A 27,174-nucleotide genomic window follows, 5' to 3' on the forward strand; every position below is an offset into this window, starting at 1 on the left:
TTACTTTTTAGGAGGGAAAGAGTGCGTCTTATAGAGCAAAAAATACAGTATTTGGAAATTCATTGGGATTCTTCCTTGTTGTGAACCATTTTCATATCTATGTATCAGTAGCAGAATAATTTAACTCTTAAAAATACTATGCTCTGCGGCCACACTGGCCAAGTGGTTACTATTTAATTTATTGCTTCTGCTCCAAGAAGTGGAAAGTGGTGTACATCGCTCTCCTCTTCCCCATTTCATCCTCACAGCAACCCTGTGAGGTAGGCTAGACTGAGAGTGTGTGGCTGCCCTAGAGGGAATGTTCCATCGCATGTGGTAAAAGAGTATTGGGAAATGATCCATAATGAATTGGGGGGGGGATGTTTAAAAGTACTACCCCCCCTGCCCCCAAAAAACCCCAGAGTCCTTTCTGTTGGGGATAATTCAGTCAGAAATTCCCAGGTGTCAAAAAAGGTTATTAATGTATGCAACAACTGTGTTTCATTAGCCCCTAAATGGAAAACGAATGGGGTCCCAACTCATAGCTGTCAACTTTTCCCTTTTGTCACGAGTACAGTTTCTGGGTCATGTGGCCAGCATGACTAAGCCGCTTCTGCCGTACCAGAGCAGTGTACAGAAACGCTGTTTACCTTCATGCCGGAGCGGTTCCTATTTATCTACTTGGACTTGACATGCTTTCAAACTGCTAGGTTGGCAGGAGCAGGGACTGAGCAATGGGAGCTCACCCCATCATGGAATTTGAGCCTCCGACCTTCTGATCAGCAAGTCCTAGGCTCTGTGGTTTAACCCACAGCGCCACCCACTTAAGGGTACTTAAGGCTTAAGTGCTTAAGGGTGATTATTTGTGGTGTCAGTGCAACTGTTATCTGGCTGCATGCTAATGCCTCTGCCTTCAAAGGGGGGTTTATTGGGGACCCACGTGGGCTTTCGACATTTGCTCACCGAGCTGAAGACTTCTTTTGATTTGGCAACCTAACCCACACGTGTCATTTTAACACGCATTTTCATATATTATGCAAGTTTTGCTTCTATTTTGATAAATTTGATAAATTGGCTTGCCTTCAGTATTTTTAATGAGCATTTTATATTTTACGTAAATATACATAAGAGGTATGTACGTTAGAAGTCATGGAGGATTAAGTCTTACACAACTCCTTTGAAATACAGAGAAAGCAGTAAGTAAAATCTTATTCAATGAACAAAGAGATAAAGATGAAGTTTATTGGACGTTACATTTTTCTGATCAACAACCAGGAGATGTAAGCAAGCAATCTAACCACCAATCAACAAGGAGAGATCATAAAAGGATGTAGAGATGGGGTCCTTGCAGGAATATCCCCTTTCCTTTATCTGAAGGGTGTGTCTTCCTGACCCTGCCTTCTCAGGTGATGAGAAACGGGGACTCCATCCTAGAGTTTGTACTGACAGAGGTACGAACGAGCAGAGTTGCAGTTCTCATCGTTCCACTTCATGTATCCTGGAAAGCAAAAGAGAACCTGTGTCTTGTGCTCCACTCTGAGATTTTTCCAAGGGTTAATATTGTAATGGATGTCACTGAGATATTGCTAGGGATGTCGGAGAACTCAAGCAAAAACGTGGTCAGTTTTTGCTGCTGCTGCTGATTCCAAGTCCAGTGTGAAGGTAAACGCCATTTCTGTGCTCTGCTCTGGTTTGCCAGAAGCAGCTTAGTCATGCTGGTCACAGGACCCAGAAGCTGTCTGCGGAAAAACGCCGGCTCCAATCAGCCTATAGAGCGAGATGAGTACGCAACTCCAGAGTTGTCCATGACTGGGCCTAATGGTCAGGCATACCTTTACCTTTACCCTGATGGTTAATAAGATTCAAAGAAATCTCTCCTTCTGCAAGCACACCCTCCATTCCTAGCAGGTCCCACAACTGGGCTGCTCAGTTCATTGCCCTCCCCCCGCTCTCGCCAACATGCCCACGTCACCTGGTCTCACCCACTGCACTGGTGGAGGAAGGGGGGTGCGGGGGGTGAGGTTCGCCCCGGGTGTCATTCTGGGGGGGGCATGACATCACTTGGTGCCCCTGGAATACATGCCACTCACCACGCACCCCCCACGTGCGCCACGCCCCCTGAGACGCAGACAAGCCACATCCCCGCATGTGCGCTGCAATGGGTGCCAGAGCAGGAAGCTCTCCCTCTGGGCTCACCTGTGTCAGCCCAAAGCTCGACGCAGTTCTCGTTGTTCTTGAGGTTGTTGGGTTCTCCAGCATTCCAGTTCTTGTAGCTGTTTGAAGACTGATCCGTCCACTGCCACTGCCGGTTCTGTGTGGGCAGGAAAGCAGTTTGTTTGTCAGGGAAGAGAGCAAAGATGCCCAGACAAGGCTCTCGTTAGGCAGATGGGAGACCTGGAGTCTCCTTGCAGCAGCTGCTCACACTCTTTTTTACATATACGTATATACAATTAAATTTTCTGTTTTACAATTTAAAATACTCATTTTTACATCCTTAAGACGTCAATGGCTTCCCTTCTTCTCTTTCCATGGTTCATTCTGCAAATCATAAACCCCTGCATATTTTACAGAAACTGTACCATTCAGTATTCCATTATTGCATCCATCAAAACTTGTTTACACTGTTGAATTAATCTTAATGCTGCCAGCATTTTCAGTTGTACACAGTTATTTCCCATATATTCAATCAACGTTTTCCAATCTTCTCTAAACGTGTGTCCTTCTTGTTCTCTTATTCTATACGTTAAGTCTGCAAGCTGCGCATATTCTGTCAACTTAAGTTCCCATTATTCTTTAGTTGGGACCACTTTCCACTCCTTGGAGGAGAGGTGGAATACAAATGCAATAAATTAAATAGTAACCACTCAGCCAGTGTGACCGCAGTACATAGTATTTTTTAAAGTTAAATTATTCTGCTACTAATAAATAGATATGAAAATGGTTCACAACAATGAAGAATCCCAATGAATTTCCAAATACCGTACTTTTCGCTCTATAAGACACACTTTTTCATTCCTAAAAAGTAAGGGGAAATGTGTTTGCGTCTTATGGAGCGAATGCGGGCTGCGCAGCTATCCCAGAAGCCAGAACAGCAAGAGGGATTGCTGCGCAGCGCTCCCTCTCGCTGTTCTAGCTTCTGGCTTAGCCGGGCGCAGCCTCTTCGGGATAGGGGGAGCCTTCATCCTGCTGCCCTGAAGAGGCTGTGCAGCTATCCCAGAAGCCAGAACAACAAGAGGGATCGCTGCGCTCCCTCTCGCTGTTCTAGTTTCTGGCTTAGTCACACTCTGTCCCTTCCCCCACCTCCCGCAAAAGCCAGCAAGAGCCACACTCCCTTTAAAGAGCGCGCGGAGCGTGTGGGGGGCTCTTGGGGGCTTTTCCCTGAGGAGGGAGAAGGGCAACCCATCAGTGATGGGCTGCCCTTCTCCCTCCTCAGGGAAAAGCCTGCAAGTGCCACACACACGCTCCACGCGGCTCGTGAAAGAGAGCGCTGAGCAGAACCTGGGATGCATACAGGCTCTGCTCAGCGCTCCCTTTAGAGAACATTTTTTTTCTTGCATTCCCCCCTCTAAAAACTAAGTGCATCTTATGGTTGCGTGCATCTTATGGAGTGAAAAATACCGACATTCCAGGGCTGGGGGCACCCTGCCCTCTTATTAAGTTCAGCATCATTCTACAAGCCCCCCCCCCCCCACCGCAACCTGCATTGGAGTCCAAAAGCACCTTAGAAGCTAAAATATGCCAGCAAACCCACCTTCAGGGGGTCATGCAGTCCAATCCAGACATGGCTTTCATCTTTGCGGTATTTAATGATGTACTTGGCCAGCTCGGCAGATTGTTCCGCGCTGTGGATGGAGGCCAGGTGACCGCCGAGGAAGTAATGTTGGCAGGCAATCTGAGAGAGGGCAAGAGAAACGTCATTTTTACCCAAAGAGCAGGAAATCAGGGAGGATTCCGTAAAGGGCAGGGATGAGGGAACATGCATGGAAGCCCAAAGAGTTTCCAGGTGCGAAAAAGGATCTTGGGCTCTTTCGTGGCACCCCAAAACTCAGAGTAAGCCCTGAATGCTGCCGGCAGAGCTTGTTTTCCTGCCCTTTGTCTAAAATTGCACGTATACCTAACTGGGGCACTGACGTCACGTGACCCGTTCCCCCCCACCCCTGCCAATAATAGTAATAACTCAGGTGGTTAGGAAGGCCCAACAGAGACTCCATTTCCTCAGGGTCTTATGAAAGAACAATGTTAAACGACAATTGATGACCTCCTTCTACTGGTCCACAATAGAAAGTGCCCTCTCATATTGTATCACAGTGTGGTACGTTGGCTTGACAGCCACGGACAGAAAGTCTTTACAGAGGGTGGTGAACACAGTGCATGATATCATGGGCTGTTCCCTGAGCCCGCTAGATGACATCGCAAGGGAGAGTGAGGAAAATTCTCAGGGATGATTCACACCCCGGCTAGCACCTCTTTAATCTTCTACCCTCGAGCAGGAGATATAGAAGTATAATCAGCTGTACCAACAGGCTAAAAAACTGTTTCTATCCGTGGGCTGTTAGGCTGCTGAACAGAAAATAATAATACAGTGCAACTGACTTTTGGGGTTGGTGTGTTGTGCGACAAACACACAGAGTGCCATGAGATTGAGTGTTTGTGTGGTGGGGCTCAGTTAATTTTAGTCTACACAGGTTGTACATTGACAATAAAGGTATTATTATGAAGAAGATATTTGTATTTCTAGTGCTCTGCGTTTGGATGTTTTTAAGGTTTGCTGCAGGATGTTATGGGCTTGTTGTGCAAAACTGGCATATAAGTAAACCGATCAATCAATCCATCAGCCCTTGACCAGAGCCAAGAGGCCGCACTTACCTCTGCCTCAGCCCAGCTCACTTTATCGCTGAAGAGTTTGTAGCAATAGGAACCGTCTGGCAACCAGTCCATGTGGCAGCAGGCAGCCTCAGCACCTGCTCAGGAAGTCAAAGGAAAAGCCCAGTCAGAACCTGGCCTGGGATTGATTTTCATTTATTTGTTTAGATATTTTCAATCCTCACTTTCATGCATCTGTATCTAGGAAGCTCACGGCACACAAAGCGGAACGAAATCAGTCCATGAATATCCATAAAATGTAACTAAAAACATAAAGGAAACATCTGCAGATGGAATGACACCCAGGTTTGCACAAAGCAGGCAGGTGTGAGAAGCAGGTGGAGGAGACAGGAAAGTGGTGCAGGGAAACCAGCGAAGAATCCTGTGATCTTGTGGGGACAGAAGAGCAGAGAATTTCTTCCAGTTTAATAATTTCATTCAAGGACATGGATGTTTGAAGAGAGAGCAAGGTTTTAGGAATGCTAGTGTTATGTACTGAGTTGAATAGGATCCAAACTGCAGCAGTCTGATTGGTCCTAGAACAATAGGATCCAAAAGGCAGCAGTCTGATTGGTCCTAGAACAATAGGATTCAGAATGCAGCAGTCTGATTGGCCCTAGAACAATGCAGCAGTATGATTGGTTGGCAGGAACCACCCAATCATGCTCCAGATAGAAGTGAATCCACAACCTGATTGGCTTACAGTAGAATTCCGGAATTAGCCAATCATGTGCAGCCCATTGTGTAAATAATGTATATAAAGCAGATACTTTGAGGGGACATACATTCATTCCTCCTCACCACTATGAGCTGAATAAAGAGCATGAAATCACTTTGCGACTCTGAGTATATTTCAGCTAGAAACTTGCCCTTTCAAAAGAAATTATCCTTGGAGGGGATGGGGCCACCTCAGATATGAGGCAAATGTTTCAGGTGCCATTCTTCTCTTTTTTTGTGTGAGAAACTGGCCTGCTCCCCCCTCTCAAAGTTTTGAGAGGGAAATTCCTGCAGATCCCTGTGCCCACAGATTTCTTTCTGTGGCAGCACATAATTGGTGGCGCTTGTGCAGAGACACTTCAACAAGACAAGATTTTCTGGAATGATCTCGTGAATCATTTGGGAGATGGCAAAATCCTCCTCTGGGGACTTTCTCAGAATCATCAGGCTGACGTAAGGCTTTCTACGCCTATAGCTGTGGGAATAATAATCCAGAAACGTTTATGCACACCACAACTGTGCTTAACTGGAGTTGGAGAGGCAACTCTGCACTTCCCAAACTGGCATGACAGACCTGAATGCTTGTTTGTTTGTTGCATTTCTATCCCACCTTTTCCTCAAGGAGCCCAAGGTTCCTCCTTAGCTCTGTCTGGAAGGAAGGAACTGACCTCTCAAAAATGGAGCGGCAATTAGGAAGCTGAGACCAAAGAAAGCCAAAAGCCCCATCTTCAGTTTTCCTGCCTTTTCTGTGGGGAGAAAAAGGGTAAAGGTAAAGGACCCCATGACAGTTAAGTCCAGACAAAGCCGACTATGGGGTTGCTGCTCTCATCTTGCTTTCAGGCTGAGGGAGCCAGCGTTTGTGTGCTGGTCCCGGGGGGGGGGGGGGAGTTACCGTGAGGCGTGGTCAAAGTCCGGTACTGGGCCGAGGGTCTGGAGACTGCCCACCAAGGGGGAAGCTGCGTTCAAAGCAAAAAGCCGGGCGTGGTCGGGAACTCCGGAAAGACAGGTCTGGGTGCTGGCAGAAACAGGTTTCCAACATCGTTGCACCCGCAACCTGGGACCGGGCTGACTGGCCTTTATCTTCTCTGAGGCCGGGGGCGTTCCCGGCCCACAGGTGACCCGCCTCTCCTGGCCTTAAGGCAAGCACTCCTCCTGAGAGAAACCAGTTCCTTCCGCCTCTGTGCCCTGAGCCTCTGCAGCTCAGGAGAGGCTGGAGGGTTACTGGACCCAGGGGGAGGCTCACCTTCCCCTGACAGGGCCGGGAGAGGCGAACCTGTAGGCAATGGGTTCTCAATCACCCCAGGAGCCAGAGTGGATTCATCTGGTGTCTGCTCCTGAGGATCCGGCACAGGTGCAGGCACTTCAGATTCAAGGCCCTGCCCCAGCTCAGCCGGCCCTGGAGGCTGGGATTCCTCCGGTTCAGCCTCTGAATCAGATTCCCAGGCTATCACAGTTTGTCCACAGACAGCTTTCCGGGTCATGTGGCCAGCAGGACTAAACTGCTTCTGGCGCTATGGGACACCATGACGGAAACCAGAGCGCATGGAAACGTCGTTTACCTTCCCACCACAATGGTACCTATTTATCTACTTGCACTGGTGTGCTTTCGAACTGCTAGGTTGGCAGGAGCTGGGACAGAGCAATGGGAGCTCACTCCATCGCGGGGATTCAAACTGCCACCTTCTGATCGGCAAGCCCAAGAGGCTCCGTGGTTTAGACCACAGCACCACCCGTGTCCCGCGTCAAGGAGAAAGAGGAGATGGGGCTGAGAGAGGCGATCGGTGCCCAACCTTTGGAATGCCCCCCATCTGTGATGACAATTGCCAGATCCAACCTGAGGGCCCACCCTCTTTTGTGGAGTGATCCCTCAGCTTCTTCTCTCGTCTCCTCTCCTCTCCTCTCCTCTCCTCTCCTCTCCTCTCCTCTCCTCTCCTGGGGAGTCCTCTGGGTAGCTGCTGCTGCTGCTGCCATCCCTGGTCTCTAAGCTGCCCCACCTGCCCCAAGGAGAGGTGCCTTCTCACACTGCCACACAGGGGCCTGGGACTTGTCTATCCATTCACAACAGCAAGGGCTGGTGGACTGGCTGGCTGTGCTCCCTCACCCGCTTGCTTGCTTACTCCGAGGCCACCTCAGCTTCTGGCACCCAGCACCCCCTGGCCAGCCCCAGAGGCACCATTAGCCTGTGGATCTTGTAGCCATGGCTGCTGCAACTAACAGCTATGCAAGCCTTTCGGAGGCAGAGACGCGAGAGGGCATCAGGGGAGGAAGGGAAGGACAGAGGGACAGAGACCAGTGTTGCCCGGGAAACCCGACCATCCTTCAAGGCACCCCAGGGTGCCACGGCACACTGGTTGAAAACCACCACTGATCTTAGGGCATTGAGGTGCCCCCAAAAGTCAATTGGCCAACTATGCCCAAAAGGAAGGCCTCTGGTTTCTTAGGAAAGGTAAATTTAAATACCTTCTTCAGTTCATTATAGATCATTTCCCAGTAAGCCTTAACCTTCGGGCACGTCCACCAAAGATGAAAGAATGTTCCCTCAGCTTCTTTACATTTCCAACACTTGTTATCAGGCAGGTGATAAATTTTTGCAAACCTTCCTATCAGCAAGCCCTAGGTTCTGTGGTTTAGACCACAGCGCCACCCACTTAAGGGTGCTTAAGTGCTTAAGGGTGATTATTTGTGGTGTCTGTGCAACTGTGATCTGGCTGCATGCTAATGCCTCTGCCTTTAAAGTAGGGTTTATTGGGGACCCACGTGGGCTTTCGACATTTGCTCACCGGGCTGAAGACTTCTTTTGGTTTGGCAAACCTAACCCACACATGTCATTTTCACACGCATTTTCATATATTATGCAAGTTTTGCTTCCATTTTGATAAATTTGATAAATCAGCTTGCCTTGAGTATTTTTAATGAGCTTCTTATATTTTACGTAAATATACGTAAGAGGTATATACGTTAGAGGTCACGGAGGATTAAGTCTTACACAACTCCTTTGAAATACAGAGAAAGCAATAAGTAAAATCTTATTCAATGAACAAAGAGTTGAAGTTTATTGGATGTTACATTTTCTGATCAACAACCAGGAGACCTAACCAAGCAAACCAACCACCAATCAACAAGGAGAGATCATAAAAGGATGTAGAGATGGGGTCCTTGCAGGAATATCCCCTTTCCTTTATCTGAAGGGTGTGTCTTCCTGACCCTGCCTTCTCAGGTGATGAGAAACGGGGACTCCATCCTAGAGTTTGTACTGACAGAGGTACGAACGAGCAGAGTTGCAGTTCCCATCGTTCCACTTCATGTATCCTGGAAAGCAAAAGAGAACCTGTGTCTCATGCTCCAGTCTGAGATTTTCCAAGGTTTAATATTGTAATGGATGTCACTGAGATATTGCTAGGGATGTTGGAGAACTCAAGCAAAAACGTGGTCAGTTTTTGCTGCTGCTGCTGCTGCTGTTTGCAAGTCCGGTGGAAGGTAAATGGCGTTTCCTTGCACAGCTCTGGTGTGCCAGAAGTGGCTTAGTCAAGCTGTCTGCGGACAAACGTCGGCTCCCTCGGCCTATAGAGCGAGATGAGCGTGCAACTTCAGAGTTGTCTGCGACTGGACCTAATGGTCAGGAGTTCCTTTACCTTTACCTTTACCCTGATGGTTAGTAAGATTCAAAGAAATCTCTCATTCTGCAAGCACACCCTCTATTCCTAGGAGGTCCCACAACTGGGCCGCTCAGTTCATCGCCCCCCCCCCCGCTCCCGCCAACATCTACACATCACTTGGGCTCACCCACTGGCAGAGGAAGGGGGTGCGGAGGGTGAGGTCCACCCTGGGTGTCATTCTGGGTGGGGGTGACATCATGTGGTGCCCCCAGGACACACGCCGCTCGCCATGCACCCCCCCACATGCGTCACACCCCTGCATGTGTGCTGCTCCGGGTGCTGGAACAGGAAGTTTTCCCTCTTGGCTCACCTGTGTCAGCCCAAAGCTCAACACAGTTCTCGATGTTGTTTTTGTTGTTGGGTTCTCCAGCCTCCCAGTTCTTGTAGCTGTTTGAAGACCGGTCCATCCACTGCCACTGATGGTTCTGTGTGGGCAGGAAAGCAGTTTGTTTGTCAGGGAAGAGAGCAAAGATGCCCAGACAAGGCTCTCGCTAGGCAGAAGGGAGACCTGGAGTCTCCTTGCGGCAGCTGCTCACACTCTTTTTTACATATATGTATATATAATTAAATTTTCTGTTTTACATTTAAAATAATCATTTTTACATCCTGAAGACATCAATGGTTTCCCTTCTTCTCTTTCCACGGTTCATTCTGCAAATCATAAACCCCTGCATATTTTACAGAAACTATACCATTCAGTATTCCATTATTGCATCCATCAAAACTTGTTTACACTGTTGAATTTATCTTAATGCTGCCAGTGTTCCCATTCTTCTTTAGTTGGGACCTCGTTCATTTTCCATTTAGGGGCTAATGAAACACAGTTGTTGCATACATTAATTTTTGACACCTGGGAATTTCTGACTGAATTATCCCCAACAAAAAGGGCTCAGGTTTTTTTTGGGGGGAGTACTTTTAAACATGTTTTTCAATTCATTATGGATCACTTCCCAATACTCTTTTACCACATGTGAAAGAACATTCCCTCTAGGGCAGCCACACACTCTCACTCTAGCCTACCTCACAGGGTTGCTGTGAGGCTGAAATGGGGAAGAGGAGAACGATGTACACCACTTTCCTCTCCTTGGAGAAGAGGAGGGACACAAATGCAATAAATTAAATAGTAACCACTCGGCCAGTGTGGCCGCAGTGCATCGTATTTTAAAACGTTAAATTGTTCTGCTACTGATACATAGATATGAAAATTGTTCACAGCAATGAAGAATCCCAATGAATTTCCAAATACTGTATTTTTCGTTCTATAAGACACACCTTTTCCTTCCTAAAAAGTATGGGGAGATGTGTGTGCGTCTTATGGAGCGAATGCAGGCTGCACAGCTATCCCAGAAGCCAGAACAGCAAGAGGGATCGCTGCGCAGTGGTCCCTCTCGCTGTTCTAGCTTCTGGCGTAGTCGCACTCTGTCCCTTCCCCGACCTCCCGCAAAAGCCAGAAAGAGCCACACTCTCTTTAAAGAGTGCGCAGAGCGTGGGGGGAGGCTCGGGGGCTTTTCCCTGAGGAGGGATAAGGGCAACCCATCAGTGACGGGCTGACCTTCTCCCTCCTCGGGGAAAAGCCTGCAAGCGCCACACACAGGCTCCACGTGGCTTGTGAAAGGAGCGCTGAGCAGAGCCTGGGATGCATACAGGCTCTGCTCAGCGCCTCCTTTAAAGAATTTTTTTTCTTGCATTCCCCCTCTAAAAACTAGGTGCATCCTATGGTCAGGTGCGTCTTATGGAGCGAAAAATACTGACATTCCGGGGCTGGGGGCACCCCGCCCTCTTATTAAGTTCAGCATCTTTCTACAGCCCCCCTGCAATCTCCTTTGGAGTCGTTTGTCCAAAAGCACCTTAGAAGCTAAAATAAGCCAGCAAACCCACCTTCAGGGGGTCACGCAGTCCAATCCAGACATGGCTTTCATCTTTGCGGTATTTAATGATGTACTTGGCCAGCTCGGCAGATTGTTCCGCGCTGTGGATGGAGGCCAGGTGACCGCCGCGGAAGTAATGTTGGCAGGCGATCTGAGAGAGGGTAAGAGAAACATCATTTTTACCCAAAGAGCAGGAAATCAGGGAGGATTCAGTAAAGGGAAGGGATGAGGGAACATGCATGGAAGCCCAAAGCGTTTGCAGGTGGGAAAGAGGATCTTGGGCACTTTTGTGACACCCCAAAACTCAGTAGATAAAACTCAGAGTAAGCCCTGAATGCTGGAGGCAGAGCTTGTTTTCCTGCCCTTTATCTAAAATCGCACGTATACCTAACTGGGGCACTGACGTCACGTGACCTGTCCCCCACACCCCAGCCAATAATAATAATAATAATAATAATAATAATAATAATTTATTATTTATACCCTGCCCATCTGGCTGGGTTTCCCCAGCCACTCTGGGCAGCTTCCAACAGAACACTAAAATACAATAACCTATTCAACATTGGAAGCTTCCCTAAACAGGGCTGCCTTCAGATGTGCCAAGGGCAGGGACAGCCCCCTCCTTTAAAAATATGAGGGGGGATGAAGACCCCTCAGCCCTCACTACTCAGCACCCCTGATATCTATGAATTAGCATATGCAGATTTGCGACAAGGGCTTGCACCATTGCTCTTCCAGGCCCCCCTGTTCTGTATTTCGTATATTTGCATATTTGTATTTCTATTTGTATATTTGTATTTGCCAACTGGGATCAACTTCATCATGGAAACCAATGTCCCCACTGTGGAAGGATGTGTGGATCCAGAATTTGCCTCCACAGTCACTTATGGACTCATTATTAAGACCGCGTTTATGGAAGACAGTCTTACTTGGCTAAGAGGGATCACAGAAGAAGAAGAAGAAGAAGAAGAAGAAGAAGAAGAAGAAGAAGAAGAAGAAGAAGAAGACTCAGCGTACGGGGGGTGGGGGTTCAAAAAGTATCTACATGGTGCTTAGAGAATAACTTGCACCTAAATATTTTTTTTTAAAAAATGATATTTATTAAAGTTTCAGAAAAGGTTACAAAAATAGGAAAAAGAGAAAAGAGGAAAAAAAAGAAAATACAAAATACAGAAAAATAAAAACAATTTAAAACAAATCAATCTTTCCATGTCTTGTCTTTCATTTACTTGTTTCCCTGACCTCCTCACACCTCCCTTTTTTGTATTCCAGTTCAGTTAGTTATTTCAGCAAATCCTTTCCCTCTTTGTTTTTATCTTAATCCTTTATCTTAATATATTATAACTTTAGATTCTCACCTGTTAGCAATCCATTTTTACATAACTTGCACCTAAATATTAGCAAGACAAAGGAGATGGTGTTGGACTTTTGGAGGAAGAGAGGGGAACTAGCCCCGTTGTATATCAGGGGAGGTTGTGTGGAAAGAGTCCCTTCCTTTAAATTCCTGGGAGTTTACCTTGGTGAAGACCTCACTTGGAAAAATAATATAATTCAGGTGGTTAGGAAGGCCCAACCGAGACTCCATTTTCTCAGGGTCTTGCGAAAGAACAATGTTAAACGACAATTGATGACCTCCTTCGACCGTGCCCTCTCATACTGTATCACAGGGTGGTATGTTGGCTTGACAGCCACGGACAGAAAGTCTTTACAGAGGGTGGTGAACACAGTGCATGATATCATGGGCTGCCCCCTGAGCCCACTAGATGACAACGTAAGGGATCGTTGCCTTAGGAGAGTGAGAAAAATTCTCAGGGACGATTCACACCCCAGCCAGCACCTCTTTAATCTTCTACCCTCGGGCAGGAGATATAGAAGTATAATCAGCTGGGGACTTCCGGTTAGCGCCAGCGCTTAATGGCGGACCTCACCCGGAGCTCCGGGAGAGGTCTACTTCGTAGGTTCGGGTCCTGTCAGCTACAGCGGAGCGGGGACCCTTAAAAATCACAGGCGCGTTGCCTGTGAACCGGAGACTCGGCGGGCACCTTTGCGCCCCCCCGACGCTGTGAAATAGCCTTTTTAAAGGCTGCGGATCAGCGGAGGGGGTGAGGAGCGGTGCTGAGAGTCGTTTTCACCCAGCCTGCGAGGAGAAGCCGCGTCGCCATTAGCGGAGAGCGCTGATTTCTTCCGGCGAAATTGGATTAAAAAACAACTATCCGTGAGTAGGATTGACCGCTAAAATATAATTGGATATCAAAAGTAAAGAAATTGGGCACCGAGACGGACAAGCATTAAAAAGGAAGTCTGCTTTCCGTTCTGTAGCAAGATCAAAGCGAAAGGCACTCTAGCCGTAACTGCTTGAGAGGAAATTTGTGGGAGTTAAGAAATTCACCACCAAAGCAAAGAACTCCCTCCCCGAAGGCAGAAGGGGGGGGGAAGAAGATTTTAAAGTGTTTCTCTGCCAATTTTAAAGAACTGAGTTAAATACCGCTGTTCTTATACCTGGGATCGGACAGTCGGAGAAAAGGAACCGGCTAAGGACTGTTGCTATAAGAAGGTTAAAAAGTATCCTTAATTGACTTGGGTTACTCTCAACTTGAAATATTTATTTTGTTGCATTGCAAAGTTACTACAGGACACTATTGATTTTGGACCCCACAGAAAGAGAAAATAACAATTGGAAGGGACCAGGAAAGCTTTTGTTTATTTTTAGGAGAGTGTGGGTTTATTTGGAGAAGTAAAAATTGACTCTGCGCCCTCTGGTGGATTTACAAATTGTTACAGCAACAAGTGAAATCTATGAGAACTTCTGTTTGACAGCTCAAGAGTCTGGGAATGACCTTGACTAAAAGACTTTGTTATGGCAGATGGTAAAGAGAAAGGGGATTCACAGGAAACAACCTTGAGATCTGGCAAACAATATAAAATTGACTCTTTTATGCAGAGGAGGGCTTCAGTATCAGGAGCCTCTGGAACTACAGCTGTCCCAAAGGCAAGAGTGAAAACAATGTCTACAGAAGAATCATTTGCCAAGGTATTGGAGAAGATAAATGACTCTTTGGAGGAACTAAAAAAACAAGGTGCAGAAACTAAAGCACAAGTTGCTGAAACTAAAGTACAAGTTGCTGAAACAAATAAGAAAATTGAAGAAATCTCTGGGAAAATTGACTCAAATACAAAAAGTATAACTGACCTTGGGAATAAAGTGAACTCAAATGCAGAAGCAATTGGGAAAATATTGCAAGAATCATCTATAACAAGAAAGATAGCTGAGGAAGCCAAAGAAATTGCAACTGCTGCTGAGGGAAAGTTTCCACCAGTGTTCAAGAAACTAGACGAATATGAACTGGCACTTTCTATGCAGGATATGCAACGCAAGGAGAGAAATTTAAGGATCAGACTTGTGCCGGAAAAGGAAGACGATAACCTGGTGGACTATTTGACAAAAGAATTTTCTGACTTTTGGAAGCAGGAGCTGGGCAAAGAAGAATTTAAGATAGAAAGTGCTTTCAGATTGGGAGCAAGGCAGAGGAAGAATCGACCCAGAGATTGTCTTATAACTCTAAGATCAAAGGAGGAGCGAGATAAAATATTGAACCTGCATTATCAAACAACCCTTCGAATCGAAGATTTTCACATCGAGATCTTTAAAGATATCCCTAAGAGTATTTTGGACGCAAGAGGACACTACAAGGACCTGGTGATATTGCTGAGAAAGAACTACATACCATTCAGGTGGGAGTTCCCCCAAGGCCTGTCTTTTAAATACAAGGGGAAGAAGAGAAGAATAAAGACTGTGAGTGATAAAGACAAGTTTATGGGAGAACACGAAGAAGACCTACAGAAAGAGACTTATCCAGGACAAGGGCATCCTTCATTAGATACGGATACGGAACTACCGACAAACGAGGAACAAAAATTGGGAGCTGTAGGAGGAAAGAGCAAGTAATCCCATCATGGCCCTGCAACTTCTAACTTGGAATTGTAACGGTTTGAACATCCCTAGAAGGAGAAAAAATATATTTCATGCTTTGAAGAAAGATCAATTAGACTTAATTTGTTTACAGGAGACCCATGTGACAAGAGCTCATAGAAAGTTACTAGTAAATAAAAAATTGGGACAAGAATTTATATCTTCAGACAGAGTAAAAAAGAGAGGAGTGGTGATTTATGCAAAGGAGAAGCTCCAACTGAAACAAATCTTTAAAGATGACCAAGGAAGATATTTGGCAATTGAAATTCAATTTCAAGGAGAGAAGTATTTGATAGTGGGAATTTATGCACCAAATGAAGGGAAAGCTGAATTTTTCAAGAAGTTGCATGAGACTCTGATGGATCACATGGATTATAAACTAATCATGATGGGAGACATGAATGGAGTAGTTTCAACAAATATGGACAAAGCACAAAGACAGGTAGTAACAAAAGATGGAAGACTACCAAAGACCTTTTTTGAAATGACTGACAATATGGACTTGATTGATATATGGAGAACAAAACACCCACTAGAAAGAGAGGGAACCTTCTTTTCTGAAGCCAAAATGACATGGACAAGGATTGACCAAATTTGGGTAACTAGCAATATGGCGCAAAACATAAAGAGAGTGGAAATCTGCCCAAAAACTTTCTCCGACCACAATGCAGTGAAGATGGTGATGAGGCAAACAACAACTGGCTCCTTCAGATGGAGAATGAATGACACCTTATTTAGAGATGAGGAGATTTGTAAGAAGGCCCAAAAAACTTTGACAGACTATTTTGAAATTAATCTAAGGACTAAAGTAGAAAAAAGAATAATATGGGACGCAAGCAAAGCCGTGATGAGAGGGTTTCTGATACAACAAAATACATTAAAGAAAAGGAAACAAAATGAGAGGAAGGAAAAAATTCTGGAAAAAATAAAAGAAGGGGAAAAGAAACTAAGATCGAAGCCAAAATCACAAGAGATCCTAAGAGAAATCAAACTTTATCAAACACAATATATGGAACTGACGAACCAAGAACTAGAGTGGAAAATTAAGCAAATGAGACAAAAGACTTTTGAATCGGCTGATAAATGTGGCAAGTTATTGGCTTGGCAAATAAAGAAGAGACAAAAACTCAACACGGTAACAAATATAGAAGTGGAAGGAAAGAATATAAGCAACCCAGCTGAAATTAGAAACTGTTTTCAGAACTACTTTAGACAACTTTATACACAAGGGCCGCAAAAAGAAACAGCTATACAACAATTCCTCGAGAAAAATGGGCTGAAAAAGATTCCGCAGGAAAGTAAGACAATTTTGAATCAGGAGATATCAGCACAGGAAATAGAAGATGCCATTCAAAACATGACGTTGGGCAAATCACCTGGACCGGATGGACTGACTTCCAAATATTATAAAGTTTTAAAGGCAGAGCTTATACAACCTCTGAAGGAAGTCTGCAATGAGATCATGGAGGGGAGGAAGGCACCCGATACGTGGAGAGAGGCCTATATTACACTTATACCAAAGACAGAGACTGAAAAGAACCAACTTAAGAACTACCGACCCATCTCGCTACTAAATGTGGATTACAAAATCTTTGCTGATGTTTTAGCAAGGAGATTGAAAAGAGTTTTGATGGAGGAGATTCATGGGGACCAAGCGGGCTTTCTCCCGAAAAGGCATTTGTCGGACAATGTAAGGAATATAATTGACATTTTGGAGAAGTTGGAAGTGAATATAAACACTAAGGCTGTTTTGATATTTGTGGACGCCGAGAAAGCCTTTGACAACATTTCTTGGAGCTTTATGTTGAAGAACCTCCGGGGGATGGGGGTAGGCCAAGGGTTTGAGAATGGTATAGGTGCAATTTACTCTGAACAGAAAGCAAAATTAATTGTAAATAATGTGGTTACAGAAGAGTTCAAGATAGAAAAAGGGACACGACAGGGGTGCCCTATCTCCCCATTACTTTTTATATCGGTCCTGGAGGTTTTGCTTAATATGATTAGGAGGGACCAGTTGGTTAAAGGGATACAGGTCGGAGCTAAACAATACAAACTGAGAGCATTTGCAGATGACCTAGTACTTACATTGCAAGAGCCAGAAGCTAGTACGAAAAGAGTTTTGGAAATAATCCAAGAGTTTGGTCAATTAGCAGGATTTAAACTGAATAAGTCAAAAACAAAGGTATTGGAGAAAAACTTAACACAGGTGGAAAAAGAAAGGTTTCAGAACGAGACAGGGTTGACTGTGGTTAAGAAAGTGAAATATTTGGGTATAAATATGACAGCTAAGAATGTGAATTTATTTAAAGATAATTATGAAAAAACATGGACAGAAGTGAAAAAAGATTTGGAGATTTGGTCAAATTTAAAGCTTTCCTTGTTAGGTCGAATTGCAGTTATAAAGATGAATGTATTGCCAAGAATGTTGTTTTTGTTTCAAGCATTGCAAATAATGGATAAAATGGACTGTTTCAAGAAGTGGCAAAAAGATATATCTAAATTTGTCTGGCAGGGCAAAAAGCCCAGAATTAAATTTAAGATATTAACGGATTCAAAGGAAAGAGGAGGGTTTGCCCTGCCAGACTTCAAACTTTACTATGAAGCGGCAGCTTTCTGCTGGCTGAAAGAATGGCTGCTTCTTGAAAACACAGACATTTAGGATTTGGAAGGTTTTAATAACATTTTTGGGTGGCATGCATATTTGTGGTATGACAAGGTTAAAGCACATAAAAGTTTCAAAAATCATATTGTCAGAAAAGCACTATTAAATGTTTGGGTCAGATATAAAGACTTGCTGGAAAATAAAACTCCAAGGTGGCTGTCGCCAATGGAAGCTAAGGCAGTTAAAAAGTTAAACATGGAGTCTAAGTGGCCAAGATATTGGGAAATTTTAGAAAAGGAAGGGGACAAACTGAGATTGCAGAGTTTTGAGAAATTAAAAGGGAAGGTGAGAGATTGGCTGCACTATCATCAAATAAATGAAGCGTTTAAACTGGACAGTAAAATTGGCTTTCAGGTGGAAAAATCAAAATTGGAGACAGAACTGTTAGAACCCAGTACGAAGAACTTGTCAAAAATGTACAATTTGCTGCTGAAATGGAATACAGAAGATGAAACGGTTAAATCAGCTATGATTAAATGGGCTCAGGACATTGGTCATAATATTTTGTTTGCTGATTGGGAAAAGTTGTGGACCACCGGGATGAAATTCACGGCATGTAATGCCTTAAGAGAAAATATTATGAAAATGATCTATAGGTGGTACATAACCCCAGTCAAGCTTGCAAAGATTTACCATTTGCCTGACAATAAATGTTGGAAATGTAAAGAAAAGGAAGGTACATTCTTTCACCTTTGGTGGACGTGCCCAAAGATCAAGGCATTCTGGGAAATGATCTATAATGAACTTAAAAAGGTATTTAAATATACTTTCACCAAGAAACCAGAGGCCTTTCTCTTGGGTATTGTCGGCCAAGGGGTGTTAAAGACAGATATAACTTTTTTCATGTATGCTACAACAGCAGCTAGAATACTCATCGCGAAGTACTGGAAGACGCAAGATCTACCCACACTGGAAGAATGGTAGATGAAGGTGATAGACTACATGGGTCTGGCAGAAATGACGAGTAGAATCCGAAACCAGGGAAGAGAAACAGCGCAAGAAGAATGGAAAAAATTTAAGGACTATTTAAAGAAATATTATAAAGTTAATGAAAGTTAGAATGATGTTGGATTAGAAAGTAAATGGTTACTATTAGCAATGGTTAAGACAAGGAGAATAAGGAAGATTAGTCTAAATTTAAATTAAAATAAGGGAAGATTTGCTGAACAATTGATAAGAATTTGGAATACAGAAATGGGAGGTATGAGGAAGTCGGGGAAGGAAGGTATAAGAAATTAGGATATGAAATGGTACATGTTTTTTGTTTTGTTTTGTTTTTGTATGTCTATGTATGTTATGTTTATATGGAAAAATTCTTGAATAAAAATATTATAAAAAAAAATATATATAGAAGTATAATCAGCTGTACCAACAGGCTAAAAAACAGTTTCTATCCGTGGGCTGTTAGGCCGCTGAACAGAAAATAATATAGTGCAATTGACTTTTGGGGATCGTGTGTTGTGCGACAAGCACACACAGTGCAATGAGACTGAGTGTAATCGGGGAGGCTTGGTTAATTTAATTGTACACAGGTTGTACATTGACAATAAAGGTATTAGTATTAGCATTAGCATTAGCATTAGTATTAGTATTAGTATTAGTATTAGTATTAGTATTAAGAAGAAGATATTTGTATTTCTAGTGCTCCGCTTTTGGATTTTTTTAAGGTTTCCTGCAGGACGTTTTGGGCTTGTTGTGAACAATCAGCATATAAGTAAACCGATCAATCAGTCCATCAGCTCTTGGCCAGAAAGAAGAGGCTGCACTTACCTCTGCCTCAGCCCAGCTGACTTTATCACTGAAGAGTTTGTAGCAATAGGGACCGTATGGCAACCACTCCATGTGGCAGCAGGCGGCCTCAGCCCCTGCTCAGGGAGTGAAAGAAAAAGTCCAGTCAGAACCTGGCCTGGGGTTGATGTTCATTTATATGTTTAGATATTTGCAATCCTCACTTTCATGCATCTGTATTGAGGCAGCTCACGATACACAAAGCAGAACGAAATCAGTCCATAAATATCCATAAAATATAATTAAAAACATAAAGGAAACATCTGCATATACCGGTTGGTTAAAGATGAGAAACAGCTGAGGGAACGGAACGTGAATTGACCTTGTAAACACTGCAGTGAACTGTACAAAGGAAGATAGCCATTATTATTATTATTTTTTAAGATATTTATTGAAAAACAAAGTTCTCTTTTCCCGTCTTGACAGCTAATTTGACAGCTGTCAAACTCTTCAATACCTCATCAGCAGGCTCTCTCACGGAGCACTCACCTTTGGAATGCCCCTCATCTGTGATGACAATTGCCAAATCCAAACTGAGGGCCCACCCTCCTTTGTGGAGTGTTCCCTCAGCTTTTTATCTCCTCTTCTCTCCTTGGGAGTCCTCTGGGTAGCTGCTGCTGCTGCTGCCATCCCAGTTCTCTGCGCTGCCCCACCTGCCCCAAGGACAGGTGCCTCCTCACACTGCCCCACAGGGGCCTGAGATTTGTCTGTCCGTTCCCAACAGCAAGGGCTGGTGGACTGGCTGGCTGGGCTCCCTCACCCACTTGCTTGCTTACTCCAAGGCCACCTCAGCTCCTGGCACCCAGCACCCCCTGGCCAGCCCCAGAGGTATCATTCACCTGCGGAGCTTGTAGTCAGGGCTGCTACAACAAACAGCTGTGCAAGCCTTTGGGAGGCAGAGACATGAGAGGGCATCAGGGGAGGAAGGGAAGGACAGAGGGACAGAGCCCAGTGTTGCCTGGGAAACCCGACCATCCTTCAAGGCACCCCAGGGTGCCACGGCACACTGGTTGAAAACCACCACTGATCTTAGGGCATTGAGGTGCCCCCAAAGGTCATACCCAGGTCAAGAGAATTCACTTGCACAGAGCAGTAGGATTTTTCTGCAGGGATTTGGCTGCTGTTGAACCCTGGACAAAGGGACCAGCTTGGCTACTCACCTGTCCACCTGGATGAATGGATGATGTATCTGCTTGTGGTGGCAACTCACGCTTCACCCGAGACAAAAACAAACCATTCCGGGTCGTTTATATCCCCTTGAGGGTTTAGTGAGAGTCTAGTGGGTTTGCATTTGCATAGATAGGAGGAAGCACAAAAAGGCACTGTTGATTTTTGTTTAAGAGCAAACAGGACCCAGAAATAAGGAAGCATTTTGCTTGTAGTGGGACAGTAGTGTGCTTCAAACGAGTTTTATGTTGTACAAACACAAGTGTAAGAATAACGTTCCCTTTGGTTCATCTCAATGGTAGGCAATTAACTGAGTGAGTGGATGACTCAGACTTGTCCGAACCACTCGCATCAAAGTTCCATTGAAATAATTTGCCTAATAAAATTTTACCATATCCTTCCTGGATGGCAACCTGGGGCTTTCCCTGAAAACATACCAGACTATTCAAACATGCCTCACCAAGAGAAAGAGGGAGAGGAGAGACCACTCACCTTAATTCTCACTGCTCTCTGATGCCCACACCAGATCACTGAAGTAAGCAAGCCGCACCCCAGGCTGCAGAAAGAGGCAAATAAATAAACAAATAAATCCTTAGGGCATGTAGCAACTCCCCTATCACAGACACCACAAATAATCACCCTTAAGCACTTAAGCACCCTTAAGTGGGTGGCGCTGTGGTCTAAACCACAGAGCCTAGGGCTTGCTGATAGGAAGGTTGGCCGTTCAAATCCCCATGACTGCATGAGCTCCCGTTGCTCGGTCCCTGCTCCTGCCAACCTAGCAGTTGAAAAGCATGTCAAAGTGCAAGTACATAAATAGGTACCGCTCCGGCGGGAAGGTAAACGTATTTCCATGCGCTGCTCTGGTTTCGCCAGAAGTGGCTTAGTCATGCTGGCCACATGACCCGGAAGCTGTCTGCGGACAAACAGCGGCTCCTCGGCCAGTAAGCGACTGGACTTAACGGTCAGGGGTCCTTTACCTTTCAAAAAAGGCTATTTATGTATGCTACTACTGTGACCGGCCCATGTTTTGTTAGCCCCAAAATGGAAAACAAGTGAGGTCCCAACCAAAGAAGAATGGCAACTTAAGCTGATGGAACACATGCAGCTTGCAGAATTAACATATAGAATAAGAGAACAAGAAGAATGCACAGTGGTATCTCCGGTTATGTACTTAATTTGTTCTGGAGGTCCGTTCTTAACCTAAAACTGTTCTTAACCTGAAGCATCACTTTAGCTAATGGGGCCTCCTGCTGCCGCCGCACCACCGGAGCACAATTTCTGTTCTCATCTTGAAGCAAAGTTCTTAATCCGAGGTACTATTTCTGGGTTAGCGGAGTCTGTAACCTGAAGCGTATGTAACCTGAAGCATATGTAACAGCAGAGCCAGTGTTGTGCAGTGCTTAGAGTGTCAGAGTAGGATCTGGTCATCTTCACAATGACTCTGTGAGGTAGGCCAGGCCGAGAGTGAGTGACTGCCCCAAGGTCACCCGCTGAGCTTCATGGATGAGTGGGGATTTGAACCCTGGTCTCCCAGGTCCTACTCTGACACTCTAAGCACTCTAAGCCCCTCTTGGACTACTGCAGTGCGCTCTGTGTGGGGCTACCTTTGAAGGTGACCCAGAAACTACAACTAATCCAGAATGTGGCCGCTAGACTGGTGACTGGGAGCGGCCACCGAGACCACATAACACTGGTCTTGAAAGACCTACATTGGCTCCCAGTACGTTTCTGAGCACAATTCAAAGCATTGGTGCTGACCTTTAAAGCCCTAAATGGCCTCCATCCAATTTACCTGAAGGAGTGTCTCCACCCCCATCATTCTGCCCGGACACTGAGGTCCAGCGCCAAGGGCTTTCTGGTGGTTCCCTCACTGAGAGAAGCCAAGTTACAGGGAACCAGGCAGAGGGCCTTCTCAGTGGTGGCACCCGCCCAGTGGAACGCCCTCCCACCAGATGTCAAAGAGAACAACAACTACCAGACTTTTAGAAGACATCTGAAGGCAGCCCTGTTTAGGGAAGCTTTTAATGTTTAACAGACCACTGTATTTTAATACTCTGTTGGAAGCCTCCCAGAGTGGCTGGGGAAACCCAGCCAGATGGGCGGGGTATAAATAATAAATTCTATTCTATTCTATTCTATTCTATTCTATTCTATTCTATTCTATTCTATTCTGTTCTGTTCTGTTCTAAGCACTGCACTACCCTGGCTCCTTAGCCATGGTTTCCTGTAGCCCAGAGATGGGTCCCCACAGATGTTATTCTGATTAGGCCAAACATGAGACCGAGATACATACAAACCCAATTAAAGTACTGGAAGTGGTTCAGGTGTATTTCCGTTCAAATATTTAGCTTTGCAAATCATGCCGAGTGGAACTGCTTGATGGCCATGGCTGAATTTCAGAAGTTACAAGTGGGGATGGTGACCAGGTTCATTCCAGGTGGCCAAAAGAGCGAGCTTGGTGGAGTTTGCAACCTCACAAGCAGAACGACCTCCGTCTTCCCTGCGACTCCTCGTGATCACGTTGCAGGACTGACTTTCATAAACATTTCTTTGCACTGAAAGTCCCATCGCTGCTCTCAGGCTTAGACCCTCAACTCTGCTGCCTCCCTTCAATATTTTGAAATGTAAATCAGAAAATTTAATACATTTTCTGATTTACATTTCAAAATATTCATTAAGACAACCTTAAAACAGTGATTTCCCTTCTTCTCTTTCCGTGGTTCATTTTGCATGCCATACACCCCTGCATATTTTACATGAACTAAACCATTCAGTAATCCATTGCTACATTCATCAAAACTTATTTTCACTGTTGAATTTATTTTAATGCTACCATCGTTTTTAAATGAACACATTTTCACCCATATATCCAGCAAACATTTTCCAGTCTTCTTTAAATGTACATTCTTCATGTTCTCTTATTCTATATGTTAAATCTGCAAGCTGCGTGTGTTCCATCAGCTTAAGTTGCCATTCTTCTTTGGTTGGGACCTCACTCGTTTTCCATTTTGGGGCTAACAAAACACAGGCTGGCCCCAGTAGTAGCATACATAAATAGTCTTTTTTGAAAGGTAAAGGAATCCCTGACCCTAAAGTCCAGCCGCGTACGACTCTGGGGTTGCGGTGCTCATCTCGCTTTACTGGCCGAGGGAGCCGGTGTACAGCTTCCGGGTCATGTGGCCAGCATGACTAAGCCACTTCTGGCGAACCAGAGCAGTGCATGGAAACGCCGTTTACCTTCCCGCCGGAGTGGTACCTATTTATCTACTTGCACTTTGATGTGTTTTCAAACTGCTAGGTGGGCAGGAGCTGGGACTGAGCAATGGGAGCTCACCCCATTGTGGGGATTCGAACTGCCAACCTTCTGATCAGCAAGCCCTAGGCTCTGTGGTTTAGACCACAGCGCCACCCACTTAAGGGTGCTTTGGTGCTTAAATGTGATTATTTGTGGTGTCTGTGCAACTGTGATCTGGCTGCATGCTAATGCCTCTGCCTTCAAAGTGGGGTTTATTGGGGACCCACGTGGGCTTTCGACATTTGCTCACCAGGCTGAAGACTTCTTTTGGTTTGGCAAACCTAACCCACACATGTCATTTTCACACGCATTTTCATATATTATGCAAATTTTGCTTCTATTTTGATAAATTTGATAAATTGGCTTGCCTTCAGTATTTTTAATGAGCTTTTTATATTTTACGTAAATATACGTAAGAGGTATATACGTTAGAGGTCATGGAGGATTAAGTCTTACACAACTCCTTTGAAATACAGAGAAAGCAGTAAGTAAAATCTTATTCAATGAACAAAGAGATAAAGATGAAGTTTATTGGACGTTACATTTTCTGATCAACAACCAGGAGACATAAGCAAGCAAACCAACCACCAATCAACAAGGAGAGATCATAAAAGGATGTAGAGATGGGGTCCTTGCAGGAATATCCCCTTTCCTTTATCTGAAGGGTGTGTCTTCCTGACCGTGCCTTCTCAGGTGATGAGAAACGGGGACTCCATCCTAGAGTTTGTACTGACAGAGGTACGAATGAGCAGAGTTGCAGTTCCCATCGTTCCACTTCATGTATCCTGGAAAGCAAAAGAGAACCTGTGTCTCATGCTCCACTCTGAGATTTTCCAAGGTTTAATATTGCAATGGATGTCACTGAGATATCGCTAGGGATGTCGGAGAACTCAAGCAAAAACGTGGTCAGTTTTAGCTGCTGCTGCTTGCAAGTCTGCAAACGATTCATAACCAATTCCGTTTTGTTTCCCATTTATTTTGTGGTTACCCGCATGGAAATGAAAGGGGTGGATGAAGCGAATGATGATGTAATCACAGAGTAACACATAATTTACATGAATATCAGTCAGTTAAGAGATGTATGTTTGGCACAACGGACGGTCAGATAAATAATGCAGGTTTCAGTAGAAGGTGAAGCGCAGAGCAACAGAAACAGCAAGGCATGTGACAAAGAAGGGGCAGAAGGGGAATTGGGGCCTTATTACACCCCAACAGAGTTTGCTTTTGTTTAGCCTGTTAGGTTTTCCCGGGGAAGGATAAATCCTGATTAAATGAAGAAAAACTATATTTTGATGCCAGTGGTGTCACAGTGCCAAAAGAGAGAGCTATATATTGCACGCATGAAGAGCAGCCACAATAAACCCCTACAGGGAGCAACACTTGTTCTTGTTTGTTATTTATGTATTTCATCTTTTTATCTTGTATTTTTATGCTGTGAACAGCGCTGAGATCTTCAGATAAAGTGAGATACAGTGGTGCCTCGGGTTACAGACACTTCAGGTTACAGACACTTCAGGTTACAGACTCCGCTAACCCAGAAATTTTACCTCGGGTTAAGAACTTTGCTTCAGGATGAGAACAGAAATCGTGCTCCAGCGGCGCAGCGGCAGCAGGAGGCCCCATTAGCTAAAGTGGTGCTTCAGCTTAAGAACAGTTTCAGGGTAAGAACGGACCTTCAGAACGAATTAAGTTCTTAACCCGAGGTACCACTGTATACGAACAACAACAACAACAACAACAACATCCCGATTTATCTCCCCACAACTTTCTTTATACTTGAAGAGCTGAGACCCCCCCCCCATTTTAATGGCAGACTCCAACCTTAAGTTTACAGAAAACGGAAACAAGTTCCTCACTGCAGCCACCAAAACTAGGATGCAAAGGTTAAAGTGAATATGAGTTCTGATCATAGATTTTTTTAATACTTTGCTTTTAGAAGGTGAGGTCTGCGTGCACATAGCTCGTGCTTCTAGATAGCTCTATGCAGTCTCTGATGCTTATTGCCTGCAGACCAATTCAACAAAACCTGACATGATTTTGCACTTCGTTACCCCGACGCAGGTGACACTGTGGTCTAAACTACAGAGCCTAGGGCTTGCCAATAAGAAGGTTGGCGGTTCAAATCCCCGTGACGGGGTGAGCTCCCATTGCTCGTTCCCTGCTCCTGCCAACCTAGCAGTTCGAAAGCATTTCAAAGTGCAAGTAGATAAATAGGTACCACTCCAGCAGGAAGGTAAACGGTGTTTCCGTGTGCTGCTCTGGTTCGCCAGAAGCGGCTTAGTCATGCTGGCCACGTGACCCGGAAGCTGTACACTGGCTCCCTCAGCCAGTAAAGCGAGATGAGTGCAGCAACCCCAGAGTCAGCCACGACTGGACCTAATGGTCAGGGGTCCCTTTACCTTTACCGCGATGGTTAATAAGATTCAAAGAAATCTCTCATTCTGCAAGCACACCCTCCATTCCTAGGAGGTCCCATAACCGGGCTGCTCAGTTCATTGCCCCCCCCCCCCCCGCTCCAGCCAACATCTCCACGTCACCTGGGCTCACCCACTGGTGGAGGGAGGGGCGTGCAGCGGGTGAGATCCGCCCTGGGTTTCATTCCAGGAGGGTGACATTGCACGCCACCCCCGGGTCACACACTGCTCGCTGTGCACCGCCCACGTGCGGCACGCCCCCTGGGACGCGCACAAGCCACGCCCCCGCATGTGCACTGCTCCAGGTGCTGGAACAGGAAGTTTTCCCTCTTGACTCACCTGTGTCAGGCCAAAGCTCGACGCAGTACTTGTTGTTGTTGTTGTTGTTGTTGGGTTCTCCAACATACCAGTTCTTGTAGCTGTTTGAAGACCCATCCATCCACTGCCACTGCCGGTTCTGTGTGGGCAGGAAAGCATTTTGGTAGTCAGGGAAGAGAGCAAAGATGCCCAGATGAGGCTCTCGTTAGGCAGAAGGGAGACCTGGAGTCTCCTTGCGGGAGCTGCTCACGCTCTTTTTTACATATATGTATATATAATTCTCGAAGAATTATATGTCTTCCTGTGGAAGACAGGCGTGCCCGGCGTGCTCTCGTCTATGGGGTCACGAAGAGTCGGACACGACTAAATGACTAAACAACAACATATATAGTTAAATTTTCTGCTTTACAAATTAAAATACTCATTTTTACATCCTTAAGACATCAATAGCTTCCCTTCTTCTCTTTTCACGGT

At 45.2% G+C, this 27,174-nt stretch overlaps 2 protein-coding genes and 1 long non-coding RNA gene across 6 annotated transcripts; all 3 read right to left on the bottom strand.

The window, feature by feature from the left end:
- Positions 1–1,187: 1,187 nt before the first annotated feature.
- Positions 1,188–20,796, bottom strand: LOC310743787 (C-type lectin lectoxin-Thr1-like). Of its 4 annotated transcripts, none has more exons than XM_083574245.1 (6): positions 20,664–20,796; positions 6,228–6,305; positions 4,846–4,940; positions 3,731–3,871; positions 2,176–2,290; positions 1,188–1,477 (listed from the first exon to the last, which is right to left on the bottom strand). In XM_083574245.1, exons 2-6 carry the CDS (start codon positions 6,283–6,285, stop codon positions 1,410–1,412), a joined length of 477 nt encoding a protein of 158 aa, XP_083430371.1. In that variant the 5' UTR covers positions 6,286–6,305; positions 20,664–20,796; the 3' UTR covers positions 1,188–1,409. The 4 variants fall into 4 exon arrangements, with proteins under 4 accessions (XP_083430371.1, XP_083430369.1, XP_083430370.1 ...); XM_083574243.1 differs by having other exon boundaries at positions 4,846–4,943; XM_083574244.1 differs by lacking the exon at positions 20,664–20,796 and adding an exon at positions 6,452–6,595 and having other exon boundaries at positions 4,846–4,943.
- LOC310743789 (C-type lectin mannose-binding isoform-like) lies at positions 8,598–19,605 on the bottom strand. Its single transcript, XM_083574247.1, has 4 exons — positions 19,486–19,605; positions 11,094–11,234; positions 9,526–9,640; positions 8,598–8,868 (listed from the first exon to the last, which is right to left on the bottom strand). Exons 1-4 carry the CDS (start codon positions 19,555–19,557, stop codon positions 8,801–8,803), a joined length of 396 nt encoding a protein of 131 aa, XP_083430373.1. The 5' UTR covers positions 19,558–19,605; the 3' UTR covers positions 8,598–8,800.
- A 3,668-nt stretch (positions 20,797–24,464) lies between the features above and the next one.
- Positions 24,465–26,835, bottom strand: LOC310742756. Its single transcript, XR_014538669.1, has 2 exons — positions 26,722–26,835; positions 24,465–24,753 (listed from the first exon to the last, which is right to left on the bottom strand). It is a non-coding gene; the product is annotated as an uncharacterized lncRNA (long non-coding RNA).
- Between the last annotated feature and the right edge of the window lie 339 nt (positions 26,836–27,174).

Source organism: Podarcis filfolensis (assembly GCF_964270895.1).
Source record: "Podarcis filfolensis genome assembly, chromosome: 10".
Classification (NCBI taxonomy): domain Eukaryota; kingdom Metazoa; phylum Chordata; class Lepidosauria; order Squamata; family Lacertidae; genus Podarcis; species Podarcis filfolensis.

Excerpts from the sequence above, each read along its gene's own strand:
- LOC310743789 (XM_083574247.1), bottom strand. The coding sequence starts at position 19,557 with ATGGAGTGGTTGCCATACGGTCCCTATTGCTACAAACTCTTCAGTGAT. Across the intron at positions 9,641-11,093 it reads GACTGCGTGACCCCCTGAAG|AACCATCAGTGGCAGTGGAT; the intron begins GTGGGTTTGCTG and ends CTGCCCACACAG. Across the intron at positions 8,869-9,525 it reads TGAGCTTTGGGCTGACACAG|GATACATGAAGTGGAACGAT; the intron begins GTGAGCCAAGAG and ends TTTGCTTTCCAG.
- LOC310743787 (XM_083574243.1), bottom strand. The coding sequence starts at position 6,285 with ATGGGGCTTTTGGCTTTCTTTGGTCTCAGCTTCCTAATTGCCGCTCCA. Across the intron at positions 3,872-4,845 it reads TGAGCTGGGCTGAGGCAGAG|ATTGCCTGCCAACATTACTT; the intron begins GTAAGTGCGGCC and ends GCCCTCTCTCAG. Across the intron at positions 1,478-2,175 it reads CGAGCTTTGGGCTGACACAG|GATACATGAAGTGGAACGAT; the intron begins GTGAGCCCAGAG and ends TTTGCTTTCCAG.